The sequence below is a fragment of the Lathamus discolor genome, chromosome 3 (assembly GCF_037157495.1).
Source record: "Lathamus discolor isolate bLatDis1 chromosome 3, bLatDis1.hap1, whole genome shotgun sequence".
NCBI lineage: Eukaryota > Metazoa > Chordata > Aves > Psittaciformes > Psittacidae > Lathamus > Lathamus discolor.
Window position 1 is genome coordinate 135,298,760 of NC_088886.1, and position 21,890 is coordinate 135,320,649.

A 21,890-nucleotide genomic window follows, 5' to 3' on the forward strand; every position below is an offset into this window, starting at 1 on the left:
GTGAAAGAAGCCTAACTATGTTACAGGAACTAAAGGAAGCAGTATTTTATAGAATCATAGAATAGTTAGGGTTGGAAAGGACCTTAAAATCATCTAGTTCCAACCCCCCTATGATGGGCAGGGACACCTCACACTAAACCATGCCACCCAAGGCTTCATCCAACCTGGCCTTGAACACCGCCAGGGATGGAGCATTCACAACCTCCGTGGGCAACCCATTCCAGTGCCTCACCACCCTAACAGGAAAGAACTTCCTCCTTATATCCAATCTAAACTTCCCCTGTTTAAGTTTTAACCCATTACCCCTTGTCCTGTCACTACAGTCCCTAATGAATAGTCCATCCCCAGCATCCCTATAGGCCCCCTTCAGATACTGGAAGGCTGCTATGAGGTCCCCACGCAGCCTTCTCTTCTCCAGGCTGAACAGCCCCAACCTTCTCAGCCTATCTTTATACAGGAGGTGATCCAGCCCCCTGATCATCCTCGTGGCCCTCCTCTGGACTTGTTCCAGCAGTTCCATGTCCTTTTTATGTTGAGGACACCAGAACTGCACACAATACTCCCGGTGAGGTCTCACAAGAGCAGAGTAGAGGGGCAGGATCACCTCCTTTGACCTGCTGGTCACGCTCCTTTTGATGCAGCCCAGGATACGTTTGGCTTTCTGGGCTGTGAGCTCACACTGCCAGCTCATGTTCATTTCTTTGAAGAATAAAGAAGTATCTATGCATATACACAGGAAAACTGAATTAAGGTTAAAATTCAATCAACCACATCCTGGGATTTCTTAAATTGCAGGTCTTTGAATTTTCAATCTCAATAATGTTCTTTTGAAGTGGTCTGTTTATAATGATCCCATATGAATTACACTCAACTGTGTTTCATAAAATCCAGGATTCTGCATTTTTCTTGTTTCATTCACTCTTATGATGCTTTATAAAGAAAAATACGATAAGCCAATTTAACAGTATTTGACAAGCAATAGCTACTGTAACTAACGTAGACAAAGCACACCAGAAGTATACCTAAATTGGAAAAGTAATCCCTGTTGATATTTTTAAGGACTTTGTTGTAAGTAAAACCAGAACCAAAATGTATTGCCTGCTGTAGTTCTCTGACAACCTGTGTCCTACCACAAAGTCCTATTTAACATATTAAATTTTTTGCCTGGGTTGTCAGATGGGAATTCCTGTTGATTCCAGATCAATTAAATTATTCTGTTCACTTTGTGTGCTCAAAACTGAAAACATATTCTTGCAGTCTGGATGACAATGTATTATAATCTTTATTTATTGTGGAATGTTTTTAATTCTTAAAATAGTAATGGGAGATTAGATGCATAATGTTGTGGAGTCTTTTGCAGCAAAGTAGCCATATATCTGTCATTTTAAAGAGAGAATATTTCCATTTTTTTAGCAGCATAGTTTACAAGCTAAATTTTAGCAAATAAAAAAGTGCTTGTTCAGTTAAGCCAAAAGATAATTTTTTTTAATATTTTATTTTTTAAAGTGTCGGCTATTCAGCATTGGTATTTTTCTGTCTCTGACATCAAAGCTACTTGGAGTAAGTAGGCTGCATGTAGAAAGCATGAGGATATTTTGCTATTCCATGTTATGAAATAGTTAATAAGACAAGTGCCTAGAATATCCTAACGTTATCCTGATTATTCTACTTTACTCAGAGGATATACTTTTTATTTTTCAGAAATTTAATGCGAATAAACCTATAGCTAGAGTTAGAGAACAGTTGCAAAAGAAACATTCAAGCATTGTATTTCTGATTAAAAGCACAGGACATGTGCAGTGGTAAAATGAAGTGAGAATTTATGGTTCTGGCTTCTATTATCTTCAAAAATTATTCCTGCCTAGAATTATTAGAATAAATTCCACTGCACCGTTTTGCATCAGTACCATTACACATGACTTTGCCTGAGGGTATTGAGTCAATGGGTGATGCCTGTAATACTGCTTTTTCATCATGGTTTGTTATAATGTCATTTCAAAGAGTCATTTTTTTCTCTCTGATGTATTTATCATTCTGTTTGTAGCTGGATTAGGAACAGATTAGATTTTATTTTAAAGCAGGCATGGTGATGTGAATATTAGTACAGAAAATACCAGTTAAACATGAAAATTACTTTTGAAGATATTATAATGTCAGAGAAACTTCAGCTTATTTGCAACCGAAAATTGTTATGATACCATCAAAGCAAAATTGCATAATGTCTGCACAGTGCTGTGGAATATTGTTAAACTATATGAAATACTTCACATTTTAGTACAGTACTAGAACTACAGTTCTAATACTACAGTTCTAGTACTACAGTCCTTCAGCATTTATGTTTTATAATTATAATGAAATTGCTTGTACTGTTGATAGTCTTATTCATAAACATAGCATAAATATTTAGCAAAATATCTAATTGCAGGCAAAGCAAAAATCACTAGCAACCAGTCTTAAAACAAAACCTATTAAAAGAAACCCAACAAACCCAACAAAAAAACCAAAACGCCCAAACCAAGCAAGAAAAGATTGGGAAAAGCAAAGAAGGAAAAACACCTGGAAGGTGTTTGTCATATTGTTTAAGAAAGAACTAGAAGATAAATACTCAGGTATTATTGCAATCCACAAAATTTAAGAAAAATGTGTGTTGATCATAGTGAACATAAATAAAATTCAGAGTAAAATATAATAATAGGTAATTACGACACAGTTCCTTGGGGTTAGATTCTTGCATGTTTCTTCTTTGAGCAGTGTCTTACTCTGAGCATGTTGTCTGACTGACTGGTGATAGGATAAGATGCTGTCCCTCTCAGGCTGGCTGGCAGCATGAATATCAGGATGTGGAGAAATTTCATTTTTTGATGTTACTGTCTGATAATATTCATACTCCTCAAGACAGTGAATGCAATTATCTGAAATCTCTTGTATAATGACAGGTTTGTATGCATTTTTATCTGGAAATTGATTTACTTGGACTTTTTTATTTTTTCTTCCTCTATTCCCTCCCTTCACTCTCCCTTCACTTATATAAAATCAGTATAAAATCATAACCATAAAATCAGTAACTTTCACAGTAGCTCGCTGTGAAAGTTACTGATTACAGTGATTCCTTTTAGCTCTTTGTATATCCTAGTGTCAGCTAATGTTTCAGAGAACCAGACACCATTTTATGGATTGATGTTATGTTGTATTTCCATCTTTTCATTGTAGATAGAAGGCGCTCAACCTCATATCGCTCAGTGTGCTGCAGGAATTCCTGGATCTTCTGTAGCACATTCTCTGCAGTTGATTTACACAATTCTGGTTTTGTAATATAAATTTGCGAAGTTATTTTCTACGTTGAAGTTCTGAGCAGATGTATGTTTTGCACCAAAAACATACAACATTCATTCTTGTAAAGCTAACAGTAGCGTAGAGAAGGAAGAGAAAATAGCTGGCTTCCTGATCAGTGTTTGCAAAGTATGCTTTCATCTTGGTCATTGCAAGTCAATAAATAAGGAGTGGAGCTGGCTGCAATGCTAAACTGTATGGTAGCATCAGATAGAACTGAATGACAGAAATCCTGATGCAGGGGCTGCCCCCTTTTATCAATGGCTATAAATACATAGATTCAGGAGGTGCACGTCCAGCTACTGAAAGAAAATAGAATAATAGTCCTTGTGGGTAAACACTGATATCTCCAAATTCTGCTACTGAAGTCAGTAATTTCTGAGCATTGGTGGCAGCACAGGGCTCCTGTTAGTTATTTTTGTAAAAATCTCTATATACTGCCATGTGTATTCCTTTTTGACATATAGCATATAAAATAATATCAAAGCCTGCTGTCTTGGTTAGGGTGATGCTCAATAACACAAATTATGCATGGTAAGAGTCGAAAATATCATGCGGCTAGATATTTAGGGAAGATTTTAAAGAAATATTCTTGAGAGAAACTAGGTTTCACTTATATCCCTTGTATTTGATAAGACATACTAGTCAAGAAATATTGCTTACCTTTAGGTTACTAAATTCAAGTATAGACACAAGCACATGGCCATGAGCTCAGCAAAATGCTGCTTTTCTTTGAAATGTCTTCCTTTATACTCCTACGGACAGTTACCATGTATTTCCTCATAGGTTTCTTAAAACCTTTGTGGCTTATACCTTTCAAAGCTATTAGCTGACCCAGTTAATGTACAAGCCCTGCCTGCAAGAGTCACTCCAGAAATGGTGATTAGTTTTTGATAATGGGGAAAGTGCACTAAACATGTTTTGAACAGGAAGTGACTGAAACAGTTTAATTTTGCAGCATCCTTCCTCAACCTCCATTGAGCTGCTGTTTTTGCTGAGTCACTTTGCAGGCACTACCTGCACTTTCAGAAACCCAATCTCTCAGAAACCCTTTAAGATAAAACAAAGACAGGTTAATGTATTTTAAGACCTTTATTAAGACCTGCAGAAATTTATTTAGACTATTGCTTTTCCCCCACCTTCTCTTTCGATTACTTTCTATTTTGGGTACCCTTTCGTTCTTGCTTTTTGGCTGGCTGGTGGTTGGATTCAATTTGTGGTGTTCTGTAAATTTTGCTTCGAGTAAACTGTTCTGACTCATTTTTTTAGAGATCTCAGTCTGGGTTTACATCTACCTGAAAAAAAAACCAAAAAACCCAACAAACCCAAACAGTTCAGAAGTGTCTGAACTAAAATTCCACTGAAAATTTCTTTCCACTGTTTTCTTCAGTTTTACATCCCTTACTTGTTACCTGTTGCACTCATTATCCATATGAAAGTGCTGAATGCCAGAAGGTCATCAGCATATTCAGTATTGGAAGAAATATCAGCCTAGGAGACACCATTAGGAGGTCATGTCAAGCCAATCATTAACAGCTTCCTCCATCCTTTTTTTTGTCTTTTGCAAGTCTTTTACTCACATCCACCCTGTTGTCCTCTCCTTTTTATTTTTACTTATTTTTAGAAAATGTTACAAGCTTCTCCGTATTTATGATTGCAGGATAAACCTAATTTAATTTGACGGGGATCAAGAATATAATCAACTTAGAGTGTTTGTTATGGGACTTGCGGTAACTTAATTGCCGATAAATAGAATGTCCAACTAGTTGTGTCATGGAGTGAATTTGGATAATTTTTCATCAATCTGTCTGTATAATCTGATTACCTTTTTTCCAAGTGACCTTTCTGAGTGAAGATGTAAGTGCATATCTGAAACAGAACATATGTTCTCCATGTCTGTCTTGTCTTCTCTCAGGCTTTCCTGACTCAGTCACTTTGACAATGGTCCTCATACTTGTCACATCCAAGAATTCCTAGACATCTGCATTCAGTGTATTCAGTGGTTAGTCTTCGAACTCAAATTTTTTGTCTGAAAAAATGCTGTCCTTGCCAGAGGTTGACTCTTCCGTGGCCCCAGTGTTTTTCAGTTTTCTTTTGATTATGAGCTGATAGAGGTATTCAGGCTAGTGAGGCAGAGGAGACTTCCCAGGTGAAAAGCATCAGTGAACTTACATGATTTCATAACCCTTTTTTGCTAAGGTTCACCAGAAATCCATACACCTCCCTGTAATCAAATGAAAAAGCCTGTAGCATTGGACTTTCTTTAATTTTGCACTGAGAACTTACTTTTTGCCTCTTATGGAATTTGTGCGGTGTTAGTCACAGGAACATTTAGTTGTCAAAAATAGGAAGTAACTGGAATTATATCAGTATAAATTGTTAGATGTGTGTCTAAGGACTTTTAACACCTAGTTGACAAAATTCATGCAGTAGAATTGAATTCTTGAATTATCAGAATTTCTTCATATAAATTTGAGTCAGAAAGATGCATATTTTTCTAATGTAACTTTTTTTTTTTTTTTTAATTTTAACGGCTAGGTTAACAACATATGGTTTGCTTTCTGGATTCTTTGTTTCTTCCACCATTCCCCTCTTCCCTCCCCCTCCCCAACACTTTTCAGGCAGATACAATTTCTGTTTTTAGAGAATTTTGTGCAATTCTGATTTTAGAGAATTTGTACAATTCTGATCATAAAATAAATGAAAACATAACTTGTTCAAGCATTTAAATGTCTGATTATTTCTTTTTATCTCGGTATTTTGTGCTTAAGGCTATTGTCACATATTACAATTAATAATCAGAACAAGAAACAATTTTATGTCCTACAGCTACTTTTTTAGAAAAAATTCACCAGTGGATCCATAGAAATTCTCAGTTGTTTGCCCCTATTCCAGCTTGTTTGTTTTATTTCTAGTTACTGTTATTTCTGACATTTTCACAGATGACAAATAATGCTACAACCATTTATTGTCAGAATATGTCTCTCAATAAAACATGAGCATTTTGTTCAGAAGATAGCTGCAGTCAAACGAAGAATTTCAGGAAATATTACAACAAAAAGACTTCAGTGTATTGTTTTGTGGACATATGATTGTATAGAGATTTTTGATGCAACAATCAGAATTCCTCATTAGCGGAATACCTTTGGCATGGCATGCATGAGTTTAGGTCAATATAATCTGAAAGTCAGAGGAGAATGAACTATAAACTTACACTGAAAAGTACACATTATAAAAGGTTGATCTAGTAAAAGTAGCATCTTCCTAAGAGTTGCTGTAGTACTGGTGTGACCTGTGTGCAGTGGTGGCGCCTCAGTTGGCCCAGTGGCAGAGAAAAGATATGTTAACAATCCGGTCAAATAAACATGCATGAACATTCACATGGCTAATCTTGTGGAAAGTACTTGCTATTTGATGGATTAGTTACATTTCTGCCCTCACAATTCTTTCTGTAAGCTCATTTTATTAATTTAATTAACAGCCATTTACATTTTTTTTACAGTGTAGAAATGTTATTTGATCACATGGGATGAGAGAAAAAAGGAGTGTGAGTAGTTTAATAGCATTGCACTTTTAATCTAATAAGGCATCGTAGTATATTCTGTCAGTTGTAGGTCTTTGGTGTTAGGGTGAACTGCTTCAGTGATTGGTGTGGCCTTTCATATCTAAAGAAGTACTTTCACATCTTGGAACCTATTGCAAGCAATGTAAGTAGCATCATCTCCACATTAGTTCCAAATATCTTTAATTAGGAATCTTTAATGTACTTGCCATAAGTGATGACATATGAAGATGTCACTGAAGTGACAAATACATGTGTAAAATAAATTTAAGGGGCATTGTGTTATCTTTTACTATGGTTCACTAAGCAAGTCCTGTTGTTATCATCATTCATCTATGTCCTGGGTTCAGCAGTAGCAGTTATTTTTCTCCTTCTTAGTAGCTAGTGCAGTGCTGTGTTTTGATTTTTTGGCCTGGAAACAGTGCTGATAACGCCGATGTTTTTAGTTGCTGCTCAAATGTTTGGTCTGGCCAAGGACTTTCTGAGCCTTATGCTCTGCCAGGGAGGAGGGAAAGCTGGGAGGAAGCAGAGACAAGACACCTGACCCAAGCTAGCCAAAGAAGTATTCCATACCACAGCACGTCATGCCCAGGATGTAATGCAGTTACCCGGGAAGGGCTAGGACTGCAGAGTTGGACGAGGTATCAGTCGGTGCTCGGCTGGGGGGAGTGGGGCGATTTATTGGTCGGCTGGTGTTGAGGTGTTGTATTCTTTCCTCTTGTTATTTCCTTAATCATTATTATTATTGGTAGTAGCAGTAGTGATTTGTGTTATACCTTAGTTACTAAACTGTTCTTATCTCAACCTGTGGGAGTCGCATTCTTTTCAATTCTCCTCTCCATCCCTCCAGGAGCAGGGGGAGGGCAAGAAGTGGGGGGGAAGTGAGTGAACGAGGTTTGTAGTTGGGTTTAAACCACGACAATCTACAATAGACTTTACCCATAAAACTTATTTTTAGAGTGGCCTCTATGCAAGCACAATGAACAGCTGAGTTTTAAGTTTGCAAATGACTGTCTGTCCTCTTTTTTCTGTTGTTCATTTATCATTGTCATGCTTACTGCCACTGTAATAATTCCAGACATGTAAAGTGATGGGGGTTTAGGCAGCTTGGTATTTATCATTTAGTGTACTGGAAATACTACAAAGTTAGATATGATCATATTGCCATTATAGCTACATTTTAATAATTTAAAAAAGGAAAACTAATATTAACATAATTAAACTAATGTGAATAGGTGTCACATGTGAAACACCAGTAAGAGAAGACTAAATTAAATGAGAAAATCCCTCAATACACTGTGTAATAATTTGCATTTTTAAAGCATGCAACATTCCCAGTTACTAGAAGCGAAGTTGTATCAGTTTTGTAATTTGTTAACAAGATACTGTTGGCAATAGTAGGTGTCCTTCCTCCCCCATTTACCTGATGAAACAGTATGTCAGAAGGAGTCCAGACAGACCTTAATGATTATGGCTTTTTGCGAAAGGAGGGGGTGTGCCTCCTACATAATGTCACAGTTTTCCAAAGGATAATGAAATCCATTGGAGTATGATTTCATTCCTTTTGAATTACTGCTGTAGAGCAAATAAAAGTCACTACTATGAAACAAGTAGAAAAAATTGAATATGGAAGTAAATTATTTGGTCTTTTTAAGGCCTTGATATGACTGTGACTTGTTAAAAAATAAATGCTCAAATAATGTGTAAAGCAGAGTTGGGCCAGTAATCAACTAGGAATCTTCATAGTTCATTCTAGTTTCTCAGCTAATACCAAGGATGATAAGGATTTAAAGAAAGAAATTACCAAGTTTCCACCATGTCTCATCTTTAGAACAGTGGATTCCACATGTACATATGTTGTACATACAAACATGGAGTGCTTTGCTGTCCAGCAGATTCTGAATATGGGGTCTTACTGGCTTTTATTTTGAGGAACTTGTATTCAAACTAGATTCCTAAGTTCATCCTGAGATGGGAAAATAGTAATGAAATGCCATGGTGACAGGCTGAAAGTTATAGTGTTACTCAGTTATAATAGATTACTCAATTTGGTATTTTGCAAGACACTTATTACCAAGCTATTTAGTAATGCACAGTAGGATATCAGTCTACTTGGGGTCTGATTAAATGTGTTCTTTTCAAAAAGGCCGAGTTAATACTGATGGAGAGCGTGAGTAGACTTGGTTTCAGGAGCTTTGTATATACAAAGCTGGCAGAGCAGCTGTGGGAAGAGCAACAGCTTCTGTCTCATAAGTGAGCAACTTATTGTTAAGCAAAGTTATTGTTTTATTCATTGTGTTAGGAGGTTGCTATCACTGCAGTATTTTTCCTTCCTGACCAAACAATGGAAAGAAAGATGGATGGTCACAGTAGAGCCAAGCGTAAGCTGGGTGTCAGTATATTTTAATTTCAACAGCCTAAAGAATTTGTCTAGGCTCACTGAAAGTACAAGTTGCTTAATACACAAACAGTGCATATCCTGTTGCCTAAATTTTCATGTAAAAGCAAGATCCTCTGTGTTGTGAAAATCAAGAATTTGTGCACAGTAATTTCTAGTATCTCTGATTTCTTGGGATTCTTTCATCCACTTTACCAGAAAAATTGCTAACCGTATTTTAAGTTTTCTTATCTTGATGCATAGGGTCAACTTATTTACATTGTTAGAAGTAAGAAATAGGTTAAAGAGACACATAAAGGTACTCTAAAAATGGAAGAGAAAAAGAGTTCTGAAGTGCTTTCCAATGCATTCAAGTTTTTCTGGTTATTTAAGTGATGTATATACAAAATCAGTAAAAACAGGTTTTGCCCCCCAAAAAGAAACATATGCTGTTGGCCAGTTCTGAATTCTATAACTAAAACTAGAACTCTACTGAATAACGGTTTTGTTTTGCTGTATTGAAATGTGAGATGAAACAAACAATAGTAGTGTAACATCTGCTTGAACTTTGGCAGTCCTAGTTAGGGTATCACCAAGCAGCACTAGCTCTGTGCTTCTCTTTCATCAAAATTATTATTGATCATTAATGCCAAGATGAAAAATAAGAGGTACCAGTTCACATAAGAAAACATTTGGACGGCAGCTGTTCTACATTAGGTGTAGTTAATGGTCATGTTAGAAACCACAAATGTAATATTTACATCCATTGAAATAACAGAATTGATTAAATGGGATAAGAGCAGAGTGATACCAGCTGCTCTGGAGCATTGTTCTTTGTAAATTTGACTGATGTTGCTTGGGCATGTCTTGGATCAGCTAAATATTAGTGAGAAGCTGAAAAAAAAAATCACATCTAGGCAAGCAGTTCACTACTTTTCTTGAGCAAAAAAAAAAAAAAAAAAGGGAGGGGGAAGAAAGAACATCAGTGAATTTGCATCACTGTGTAAGCTCAGCATAGATTGACAAAGTAGGAAAGTCATAGGTTATGATTAACATTAATAACACTTACATTGTTAAAGCAGTTGGCAGATATCAGCTAGAGATTCATTTAGAAACATGGCTTGTAGCTACTGAGAGTGGTATTCAGCATCAGATACTTTGTATTAGAAATTTTCCCTGTCAAGTAAATGAAATTAGTTTTGCTTGCAGAAAAACATAAAGTGACAGAACAAAAGAAATGGGATGCAATCTGGGGTCCCAGAGATATGAAGAGCTTCTATTAAAAAGAATCTATAACCTCATAGCAGCCTTCCAGTATCTGAAGGGGGCCTATAGGGATGCTGGGGAGGGACTCTTCATCAGGGACTGTAGTGACAGGACAAGGGGTAACGGGTTAAAACTTAAACAGGGGAAGTTTAGATTGGATATAAGGAGGAAGTTCTTTCCTGTTAGGGTGGTGACGCACCGGAATAGGTTGCCCAGGGAGGTTGTGAATGCTCCATCCCTGGCGGTGTTCAAGGCCAGGTTGGACGTAGCCTTGGGTGACATGGTTTAGTGTGAGGTGTCCCTGCCCATGGCAGGGGGTTGGAACTAGATGATCTTGAGGTCCTTTCCAACCCTAACTATTCTATGATTCTATGATCTATCTACAAGTGTAAAATCTTGTTTTATTTTCTTGCAGTAGTGCATGTGTATGGATTTTCCTCTCTTATTATTAGTAACAGTAAAAAAAAAAAACAACAAAAAACCCAAAAAACAACCCCACACCAACAAAAAAACAACTAACAACAACAACAAAAAAACCCCCTAAAAAGTCGTCCACCCAGAACATATCATCATTTTAACAAAATATCCCCAGTGTTTTTACCTGTTGGGCAGCTATCAATGTTGTCTTTCCTTTTCTATTATTCTGGTTAATAGCTTATTTTCTACTATTTTTTCTATTCTTGTCTATATGAAAAATGAACAGTTTTTCCCTGGTCAGTGTTTTTTGTAGGTTACTTTTATTCCAGAACCTGACATTAGAACTCCATAGGAAAAAAAGAACATTGTTTGTCTATGCTCTATCAGAAATCAGACACCACTTTGAACTTAGTTCATTATGGATATGCAATTGTTTTCAGCTTTTCATACTCCAGCAATGTTCTGCAGTTGTCTGTGGCACTACAGAGTCAAAATATACATATGCTGAGAACTTCATGGTGAAGGATAAAATACCTGAAAAAAACTGGAGACCTCTTTTTTACACTACAGGTGTCAAAGCAAAAAGGCATACCATGTTTACCCTGATTCGATTAAAAAAACAAACCAAAAAAACAAAAAGGCAACTGGCCAAGTTATTCCATCAAATTTCTGATGTGGTGTGTTTTAACATTAAAATTATAAAAGTAGAATTCATTATGGAACAGTGAAAACAACTTCTAATACCTTATTAAGTACTTTGGCTGTGCACTCTAGTAACAAATTTCAGATAAATATGGAATGTATCACTGCCTGAAATCAATGCCTTTGCAGTAGAGCTTAAGACCATGTGTACTGATCTCATTGTGAGAGACTTTATTTCAGTGGGTTTGGCAGCTGATACACAACAGTTTTGCAAATGCAAATCTGGGAAATATAAATGCCAAGGATACAACAAGCAAGTATCTCCAGAACGTGGCAAGGCCCTATTTGTGAAGTCTGCACTGTACATATTTATACAGGACATTACAGAAATAGATACAATTTTAAAAGTTATTTTCTGATTCTGTAATGTATTTTTTTTAATAAGACAGAACACATTACTTCCTGTTGCCATAATTACCATTGACCTTAATTATTTGCCTATTAAGATGGTTTTCATCTAATTAAAGATGAACTGTCTCCAAATAAAATACTGAAAATGTTCCGTATTACTTCACTCTATAGCAATAATTTGCTAAGAAAGATAAATGACTCTGGATGGTTTCAAGTGGATATCAGCCACAACTGCTTTTAAATACCTACTTTGCTGGTTCAGAACTTTAGAAGAACAGAATGGGAACCTTGTATTCTCTCTCCTTTCTGTCCTTCCAAGCTCAACGGAACACTGATGGCCTCTGGCTCTGTTCACTCAGGAGCGTCTAACCTCTACCATCCAATTTAGCCCTTGTAATCTTTCTAGCAGTTAAACTAGCTTTCATTCTACTTCGTGGTACTGAAAAATAGCTGTTAAGAAAGCTGCCAGTTTGACAACTCTGGCTGTTGGAGCTGAGCAGTGTCAGTGAAAGGTGGGCTTTCTCTGTAGAGTTGGACTTAGAGCTTCGAGTTTCAAATACCACTACAATGAAATGGGAACAAGTTTCTGATTTGGTTGAATCCCTGATAAAGTTTGAATCAGTTGACAATTAGTGTTATATTTCACTTTACAGGTTTAATTCTTCATTATGCCTTGTTAAAACTGTGGCTCCTGACAGGACTGAGATATGGATCATGCACTGGAAATAAAGGGACTGACAGAGATAACAGTAAACCAGTGGGTACCAACTGATGGGGTGAATTTTACTGATCATGTACAAGCATATTTCAGCTGCAGCATGAGGCTGCCCTGAGCTGAGTGGTTTTGCTTGTGCCCTCTTATTCGTTGTTCTTTCTGCTTTCCATATGTTGATGCAGCAGCTTAGACAGCATTATGTAGCCTTCACATATGCTAGTGCCATGCTGCTTGGCGAATCTGCATCCCTAAGACTTTCATGTCAGTGTTGATCTGCTGCTGACTGATAAAGGGAGTTGAAAGGAAAAAGAATAACATGCCAGTAACCAAAAGCAGGATCTCTGTATCCCAGTCACCTGCCTATTTTCTGCTTTCCAAGTCCCTTGAGTTACGTGATCTCAATGGGAATAAGAGACAGGGAAGCACTATACAGATCATGGAGTGAAGGAATGCAAGAGAACACAGACAAAAAAGAAGAAAAAGCTGTGAATCTCTGCTGCCATACCATGGCCACACCCTTAACTAGTTATGGACTCCTCTTCTGGACCCATTCCATGGGTATGCTGGACAGCATAACCCTCCTGGAGGCACTGCTTGGCAGCTAAGAAAGCAGAGGTGCTACACAAATATTCCTAAACTTCACAGTAGTCAGAGATTTTCTTGACTCAGTAAAATTCATCAGTGGGTAGTTCTCTAGACAGCATCTCCTCTTTTATAGTAGAAAATAAATGTAGAAGATTATGAAGTTTTAATCATGAAGCTTTTGTGGCACTGGAGTTTGAGATTGTTCGGAACTGAACACTGACTGAGACTTGACTTCAAATGATTCAGGAATTGCTGAAAAATTAAGAATCTTTTTTTAATAGAATTGAGTTCTTTTTTGCTTCCAAATTCCTCTTAATGGTGAGGTTTCACTGTTTTAATCTTAATCTACCTGAGCAGCCTTTTCAATTCATATTGTATTTCACTGATGAAATGAACACATAAGACTATGTACTTTACTATAGCAGTCATCTTAGGGGAAGTAGACTTGTGAGTGGTTTATGTGTAGGAATACTATCCTGTCTTATCTGAAGTGCAGGTATGAAAACAAAACTGGGTTTTACGGTAAAACATTCATTATGAGTGTGTGTTAAAAATAAAAAAAAGTTGCAATTGTTGATCCTTCATTTTCAGCTACCTAGACATTTGGAAAGCATCAATGTTTTTAATGCCTGTCTATACATAATTAGTGTAACCACTGAATCAGCTTTTGGCTTGAATGCATTTATAGAGAACATTACTGTATTAATTTAAAAAGCCATTAATAATTTTGTGAAGAAAGTCAAGCTATTGACCCTCATGGGGGGGAAATGTAGGTTTTATTTGAGTTCCAGTGTGAATATTTGTGCACAGAATCTTGAAAAAATAAATCAAAACAAAGTTGTAAGCTAGTCATTAGAACTGAAAGCATCAAGCAGCACTAGAATGATTTTTTTTAACTCGCTTTTACATTTGAAGGTCAGCACACTGATGAAGAGAGTATTCTGTAGAGGATACAATGGGTAGACCTGTCAAAATTAACTCCTTTTAAACAGCAAAATACATCAATTGAAATTTCTTTCTAACACCCTTATTGACTTCCTTTATTTTTTTGTTTCTAATTTTTTTTCACAGAGGATCTTTCTCAAAGCTGGAACTGAGGAAGAAATCTTTGCGCATCTTGGTTTGGATTATGTTGAGCCATGGGAAAGGAATGCTTAAAATGATTTGCCAGTGTACATTAACCAGTTGACAGCAATGGTCTTTCTACATACCCAGAGTCTGGTTTAGATATATATATATAATATGCATCTCTGTGACAACTAAAAATTTTCATATATATATATATTAGTTAGAAGCCATGATACATGCTGATGAAAAGGAAGGAAAGAAGAGTTCAAGTTCTTCAGATTCCTTTCTAATCTTTTCTGCTTTAGTTTTTCAGAATTTCTACATGGGATTGACAAGATAGTGCTTGCTTTTGGGGGATTTTTGCTTGTGATAGGAATTTAATGTTCCTGTGAACAATACTTGCAAAGCATTTAGTGCTTTGGGACATGAAGTTGCTTACTGACATTCATTTGTCATTCATAGAATAAAGGTGATTATAAACACCAAACTGGTCAAATACTTTTATTAAAAGCCTGTTGTTTTTTTTTTTTTCTGTTAAGTCTGATTTGACATGTCGGCATGATGGAGAGAATGGCAGTGACAGGGCCATGCACAAAGAAAAAGTATGCTGAATTTGTTTACTGGTTCCTTTCAACTGAGGACTGCATTGTAATCTATTCTAAAGCCTCAGTCAGGGATGTAGAAAAATATGATAACAGCAGGGAATTTTATTCTTGCCTGTGCCGATAAAAGCATCCTTTTTAAGTGCACTTTTGCTAACTGAGCTGAAAATACAACGCTACTTTCTAAATTGATCTAACTAGAAAGCACTAGCATTACTTCCTGCTTTATTGTGCTGATGTATGAGGCACCTTCTCTGTGTTTTGTATCAGAATGCTGACAGTTAAGGAGCAATGACATTTTTCAGTCCTAGCGGAAGAGAACAAAAGCTATGGTACCTCATCTAAATATTCTTTCTACTTGGCCAACATTTATCAGAAATTATACATTCCAGTTGTGCTTTTTTCTGCATACTTTAAGCCACAGAGGAAAAATGAAACATTCTGATTTCACATGAAGAAATAACTCCCATCTTTCCTGCCTATGCATCACTTATAATTATACCACCTGTGGGGGGGAAGATACTAAACGCAAATTCTGTCAGCTCCTTCAAGATTGGAAGAAAACAGTGTGTGACTTTTTTCCCTCCATTTTTCTGAACTTTTGTTAGAATACATTTTACAAATTACTCACTGGATCAAGTATTATCAAAAATTATGGAACTGTTAAATGAGGGTTGGATTAAACAAAAGGCCAGATTAGGTGACCAGGATGATTTGGCTATGAAGAAGATAGCTTCTGTTATGAACACCTCCTTTGAAAAGGCTGGTATCCCAGTCATTATCATAGTTACCGTATGCAGGACCATCCCTGATAGCACTCGCTACTCATTGTCATACAGTGGCAGAGTCAAAAAAACCATAAATTCAGTTTTTAGTAAATAAACTGTGAACCATGACACTTCTTGCATCAATTAAATATACTCTTACAGTTCTGAATAGTTTTAGTCCTGTAATGATTTCAGTTCTTGATGGTGCTCGTCAACTGAGACTATAATTAGAAAAGATAGACGTCATATAAGAGAACTGGCATGGAACACGTTAAAGGAAATAAAACCTTTAGCAGCTGAGCATGCCTGGATCTGCCTGCCGTGTGGTGGAACTGTTACAGTCAATGGTAGGTGATACTTCTGAACTCATGAAGCACAGGTGAGGCCTGGGGCCTGGAAAAGGGCAAATGCTTGTAAAAAGAACTGGCCAGTGTCTGTAATAGGAGGAAGGGAACAAAGAATTTCAGATCAGTGCACTTAATATCTACTAAATTGCTAGAATGATTAATAGACTTTATTTTTAAAGCACCTAGAGGAAAATAAAGTGATAAGTTATTGGTAGCTTGTTCATTAGAAACAAATCATATCAAACTAATTCATTTGTAAAGTCCCTGGAGGCTGATTCTTAAAATGTCTGTCCCTCCTCCCCTGCCTTCTACACCAAGGCAATTTGGCAAGAACTGAGAGGGATCATTGGTTTTGTAATCATCTACATACTAGCTCTCTAAAAGCTTATCAGTGACTGGCAAAAAACCCGGGTAAAAGTTAAAAAGAAAAACACTGTATTTCTTTCATGGTTTATGGTAATTTGTGATTTGTCAAATACCCTGATAATGTTTTCCAGTGACAAAAATGGTATAGCATACATTGTATAGGCAACATAATGTAGTTCTTAAAAAAACCCAAGCAAACCCAAATACGCTACTATACAAATGCTTTGCTGCAAATGTCTTAAAGCAAAAGCAAAGAAATATTTAGATTGGTGGGTAAAAATGTAGTTAATATCAGTGAATCTTGGTGGCATATTATACTAAAGGAAGAGCTTATTGTATCTACACAACTCTACAAAATTGTAAATCCAGGCAACTTCAATGCTCATACAGCTGTCAATACAAATTTGAAGCCACACAGACTTTTTGGAAATTACTGGAAACCTGAGAACTGCTGCTACTTTACATAAATAACTCCAGAACTTAAAAAAAAAGAACCCTAAACCCAAAGATTTGCATAGCTTGTAACCCTCAAATGAAACGTGTTTTCTATAGTTTATGGTCAGAATTGCTTGGATTTCTCAGGTAAGACTATGTTATTCCTTAGTGTGGTGTGTATTCTTTCACTTTTTGAACAGCTGTTTCTTTCTTTGATACAGGTTCCTTCAGCAACTGAAGTTAAAATAATCAAGTCCTCAGTGTAAAAGGTTAATGGAAGTCTTATAAGCAAATGAACACAGGGATCTCTGAAAACCTTCCATAGCGGTTGAGCTTCTGCTGGCGTGGCTGTAAATCTATCTAGGAGATAATGCTTCTGGCTTTGCCTTTTAAACCCCAATAGAGGCCATACCTATGAAAATGTCATGTGTATAGCTAAAGGTGAGACAGGGATTCAGAGATTTCCGCTTGTATATTTGTCTAATTGGCTGATCTCTCCCTGCATACACATCAAGCCTCCTTTAAAAAAAACAAAAACAAACAAACAAAGCCATCCCCCCCCCCCCAAAAAAAAAAGAAGAAAAAAAACCACTAAAAAAATTCATTTTACAAAGAGGACCAAGCAATCTTTCCCACTGCTGTGTAGATACACTAAGTGCCTTTTTATTTTAATTGAATGATTCAGATGTAACTTGTTTTACCTGGTGATGCTCTTTAGGAAAAAAAGATTAGTTCACAGTCGGATTAGTATTTCCCCTTTAGGTTCCCCCTTATGATGAATTGTCTCATGCCTGTTTACAGTTTCTTTTGTCTGATTTGTTGTATTTTACATTCGGTCTGTCAAATTCTAACTCTGGATTTGTTCTATTTATTTTAAATTAAAAATCTGGACCTTTGAATGCGGAAATAGAGTGTTTTCAGATGTCTTATATCTCTGCCGTAAGTCTACTGTGAATGTGCGGCCCCACATCTTGCTCAGGTGTCTATGAAGTGGGTTGCTCCAGGAGTGCCTGCTCTTAATAATTAGATTCCCAAATCTGTCTCCGCAGATGATTTGTTCCACATTTTCATTTCACTCTGCCATTTTAGCTCCTCTTTCCTGTATGTGACATCAGAGTGATTTGTAGCTAGAATATGATTCTGTGATGGCCAAAATAAAACATCCAACATTAAACCCATGAACCTCACAAACAATTAATCAGGTTCTATTTGTCCTTCATCTTCCCCCTAGTTTTGGCTTCTTTCAGTTTGCATAGTTATTTCCTTGTTTGAAGGTGTGGAATACACTGAAAATGTATTTTGTGCCACTTTGGCCTAAGGTGCTCTACTGAAAATAAATGTTCTCTTTTCTGGTATCCTCTCAGACAATGTCAAATCAAAACCGTGAAAGGATTCCCTGCATGAATGCTGTTCAAATCCCTTCAGAATACTTAATTTTAAAATACATGTAATGACTTCTTCAATAAATGTGTGTTATAGGCAACCCATAAAATGTAACACTATTTTTCACCTAATGCCTCCAAACAAATAGTATTCTCAAATACTACAGGTAATACAGACAATCTATATGAGTTGCACTGTGGGGGCTACTGAACTATATATCCCAGAATGACAAGTGCCTTGGTTAACATCACTTAATAAGGATCAATCATGCAGCTGGTGACTGACTAGGGGAGAGAGATCATGTGTTGGGGAAGTATGAAGTCTCCCCATTTGCTGTGTTTTAGCGCGGAAACACACTTATTTGAAAAATAAGCTACTTTTTATTATTATTATTGCTGCAGGTATTTTATTCTAGTTCCTTTGTGACTGCAGCAAAAACTACTGCTAAATGGTACAATGCCTTTTTTGTTGCTTTCTCTCTAAAGTCAACACATTAATTCAAAGGGATTTTTGGAAATGGTGAAACTTCCCAATTCCTTTGCCATCATTTTTGAAGTTACAAAGGGAAAACACTTATATGAAAGCAACTCAGAAGCATTTCTATTAAATAAAGATAGCCTTCCTAGCAGGAATAGAATTATTTCATGTATTTGTTGCTATATATACACTGACTATATCAAAACTGTCATAAATTTTCTGTTAGTGTCTTTTTCTCTTCAGGGAGCTATGTATTAAGATATAATAGAAAATCGAAATAAAAGTCTCAATTTTTAAACACTAGGTGATTTCTCCACCAGGGAATGTGTAGATTATATTCCAGAAATTGGTGGTTGCAGCCTTGGGGTAAAAGGAGCACATAATACAAACTATCCCAGCACTTAGAAGATAAAATGATAATCTCTGTATATTCCTAATCACTAAAAGAGAAATGATATGGAATTGCCTTCACAGCTGGTTAGGGAGGACTGATGATTTTACATAGCTTCAAAAATGGAGCTTGACAAGGTTATGTAATTGTGTGACAATGTAGGAGTGTTTCTACAGTTCAAAATTGTTGCTGATGATACAAGTCTTAAAGTTTTCAATTTTTGAAAGCCTAAGGATGGGTTGAAAGACCATATGGTCATGCGGCTTCCATAACTGTACTCTGAATCCAACGGTTCAATATACAGTGGCTAGGAAACTTTGCTTTTGCACTCCTCTGAAACGCAAAAGATCATAGAGACAACAGTGAGCAGGACAGCAAGGATATACTCCTTCTGGTGATCCTGAAATCCTTGAGTTCTGGTTTAAATTATATTATGGTATATGAGTTGGTATTCTTTTTTAAACTAAACTAAGTTATCAGGGATATAATTTGGCCTTTTTGCCTTTTACAGTATGATTTTAAATGTGTTAAAGTCTGCTAGAAATTATTTTTTGTGTTGGCATTATGTGAGTGGGAAGTGGTTGTTCTGGAAATCCTTCAAGGCTAGTTTCAGGGCTGTAGGTGTTGCAGGACTCTTGACAAATGATGGATGATATAATTTTAATTATTCATGATACCAACACTAAAAAAAGAAGCTGGATACCACAAATATCAGTATCTGTTTGGACAAAATGTTGGAATTACTGAAGAAATATGGATATTTCTCTCCCATTCTGTCTTGCCCCTTGCCCCAGTTGTATCTGACTTCATTAGATGAAGATTACATGTATCTGAAAAACTCCACTGTCAACCACAGAACACATAGAATAACACAGAACAAGTGCTCTCCTGCTCCCTGTTGGAAAGGGCTGACAAACAGTTGTATTTATCTGCTCACTTGAAGGACCCAGAGGTTCTCTTTGGCTCCATATGATCAGAAAGTGGGAAATTGAACACCTTTAAGCAAACTTCTGTTAGATGCAAATAAATGGGGCCTAACAAATTATATATTTTAAAAATGGTGCTTACAAGCCACTCTCGTACATGCATGTATGCAGGAAAAGATTTTCAGAAGTACTGTAGTGAGAATGAGTAGATGAATGGACCGTTCCACTTTGAATTTTATCAACAGATGGCTGCTAAGACAATCTGCACTAGATGATAAATGACAATACATTAAAGCTTACAAACCACACATAAACACAAAAAAAAAATGGCTCCAAGAAACATTTGAACTGAAGTTTAATGATCGTACAAGATTACTAGCACATAAGAATCACAAGTTCTTAAGAAGAAAGGCTGAACAGAGAATGAACATTCTCCTAGTGTAAGGGAGGGATGGACAGGCATAAAGACTTTTCAGAGCTGTCAGTGATGAACTTAATATTACAATTATTGCAGTTCCTAAGAAATCAAAAAAGAACCTCAATGAGATGTAGTAGATCCCCCTAGCAGCAAGCACTTCTCATGTCCAATAACATGGACACAGACTAAATACTGCAAAACCAAAATTTGGTGAATAAGGTAGAACAAATTAGCCACAGATGAATGGGCAAGGATAATAAAAATGAGTACGATGAGCTATTATGAGTTACAAATTGGAAATGGAAAAAATGGAATGTAGTGGAAAAAATAATGCAAGTTGAAAAAAAAAATCCAGAACAATTTGAATTTGTTTGTTTATTTATCAGGACCATCATCATACCCAAGAATAGTGAAGATACTAATTTTATCTGGTAACATATTGTTCAACTTGCAATTATTTCACTTTATGTGTTCCTGTGAAGTCTTCATGATGTAAGTTTGAAAAGTTTTATTTCTAAGAATGTATCACTCAGAATTAGCTCATAGCTTAGAAAATTGGGAATTCTTACAAAAGTAATTCCATCTTTGAAGTAGAATACTTAGCAACCACAAACAGAGTATGCACAGTTCAAAGGTAATAGCAAAGTGTTTACCCCTTGTTTTTAATTCTTGTATTTTGATAAATCTTACCTTTCTCTGCAAGAGAGAAAAAAACATGGTTCCCTGATTGTATTATCAAACTAATTGATTTTTACAAAAATGCTATGGCTATTAAAAATATTTTATCAAACCACAAAACTCCATTTATGGAATGCATTAGCATTCATGACTGATAATGCAAATGTGAATTATGTCATGGTACACTCAATATACCATCTGCTCAAGAAAGAAAAACATCTGTTGGTAAATGTAAACTGTGGAACTTATATGGTATGCAATATGTTCAGATACTGTATGGAATAAATAAATTGGATGTTAAGAATCTGTTGTGTTAGAAGCATTCAATGACTTGTGTTGAAAACAGGAAGAACTCAACTGCAGTATTTTTGAGATGATGAAGGAAATTATGATGCTGCGTCTAATCTAATCTTATAAAATCTAACCCTTCTGAAAGCTAAGGCTTTTTTTTATTTCCCCAACTTTGAGTATCCTGTTTTCAGATTTACTTGTTCTATTGATTTTAAGCACTTAGACATATAATTTAATTCCCCCCCCCCCAACCTGAGCAGGACAGCTGAGGCAGGGGTGAGTCTTGGAACACCACTACACCACTATTTTGCATCCCTATCCTGTGACAGAAAAGGAAAGCACCAAGAGTACTTCGAAATTTCTTTGACAATTCTCCATCCATTGCTTGTCAGCTTATGGAAAGCACAAAGAGATTTTAACATGTTTAATGAACTGT

The 21,890-nt window shown here is 36.3% G+C and overlaps 1 protein-coding gene across 4 annotated transcripts in view; it reads left to right on the top strand.

The window, feature by feature from the left end:
* The window catches only part of DNTT (DNA nucleotidylexotransferase), a 194,919-nt gene extending 173,452 nt beyond the window's left edge, over window positions 1-21,467 (top strand). For 2 of the 4 annotated variants that reach the window (XM_065671970.1, XM_065671982.1), the window contains one exon: window positions 14,377-21,467. In XM_065671970.1, the coding sequence (XP_065528042.1) occupies window positions 14,377-14,463 (87 nt within the window). In that variant the 3' untranslated portion in view covers window positions 14,464-21,467. Of the gene's footprint in view, window positions 1-12,658; window positions 12,820-14,376 lie in introns of those variants that run through there. The other 2 variants (XR_010610936.1, XM_065671981.1) reach the window with 2 other exon arrangements.
* The last annotated feature ends 423 nt before the right edge of the window (window positions 21,468-21,890 follow it).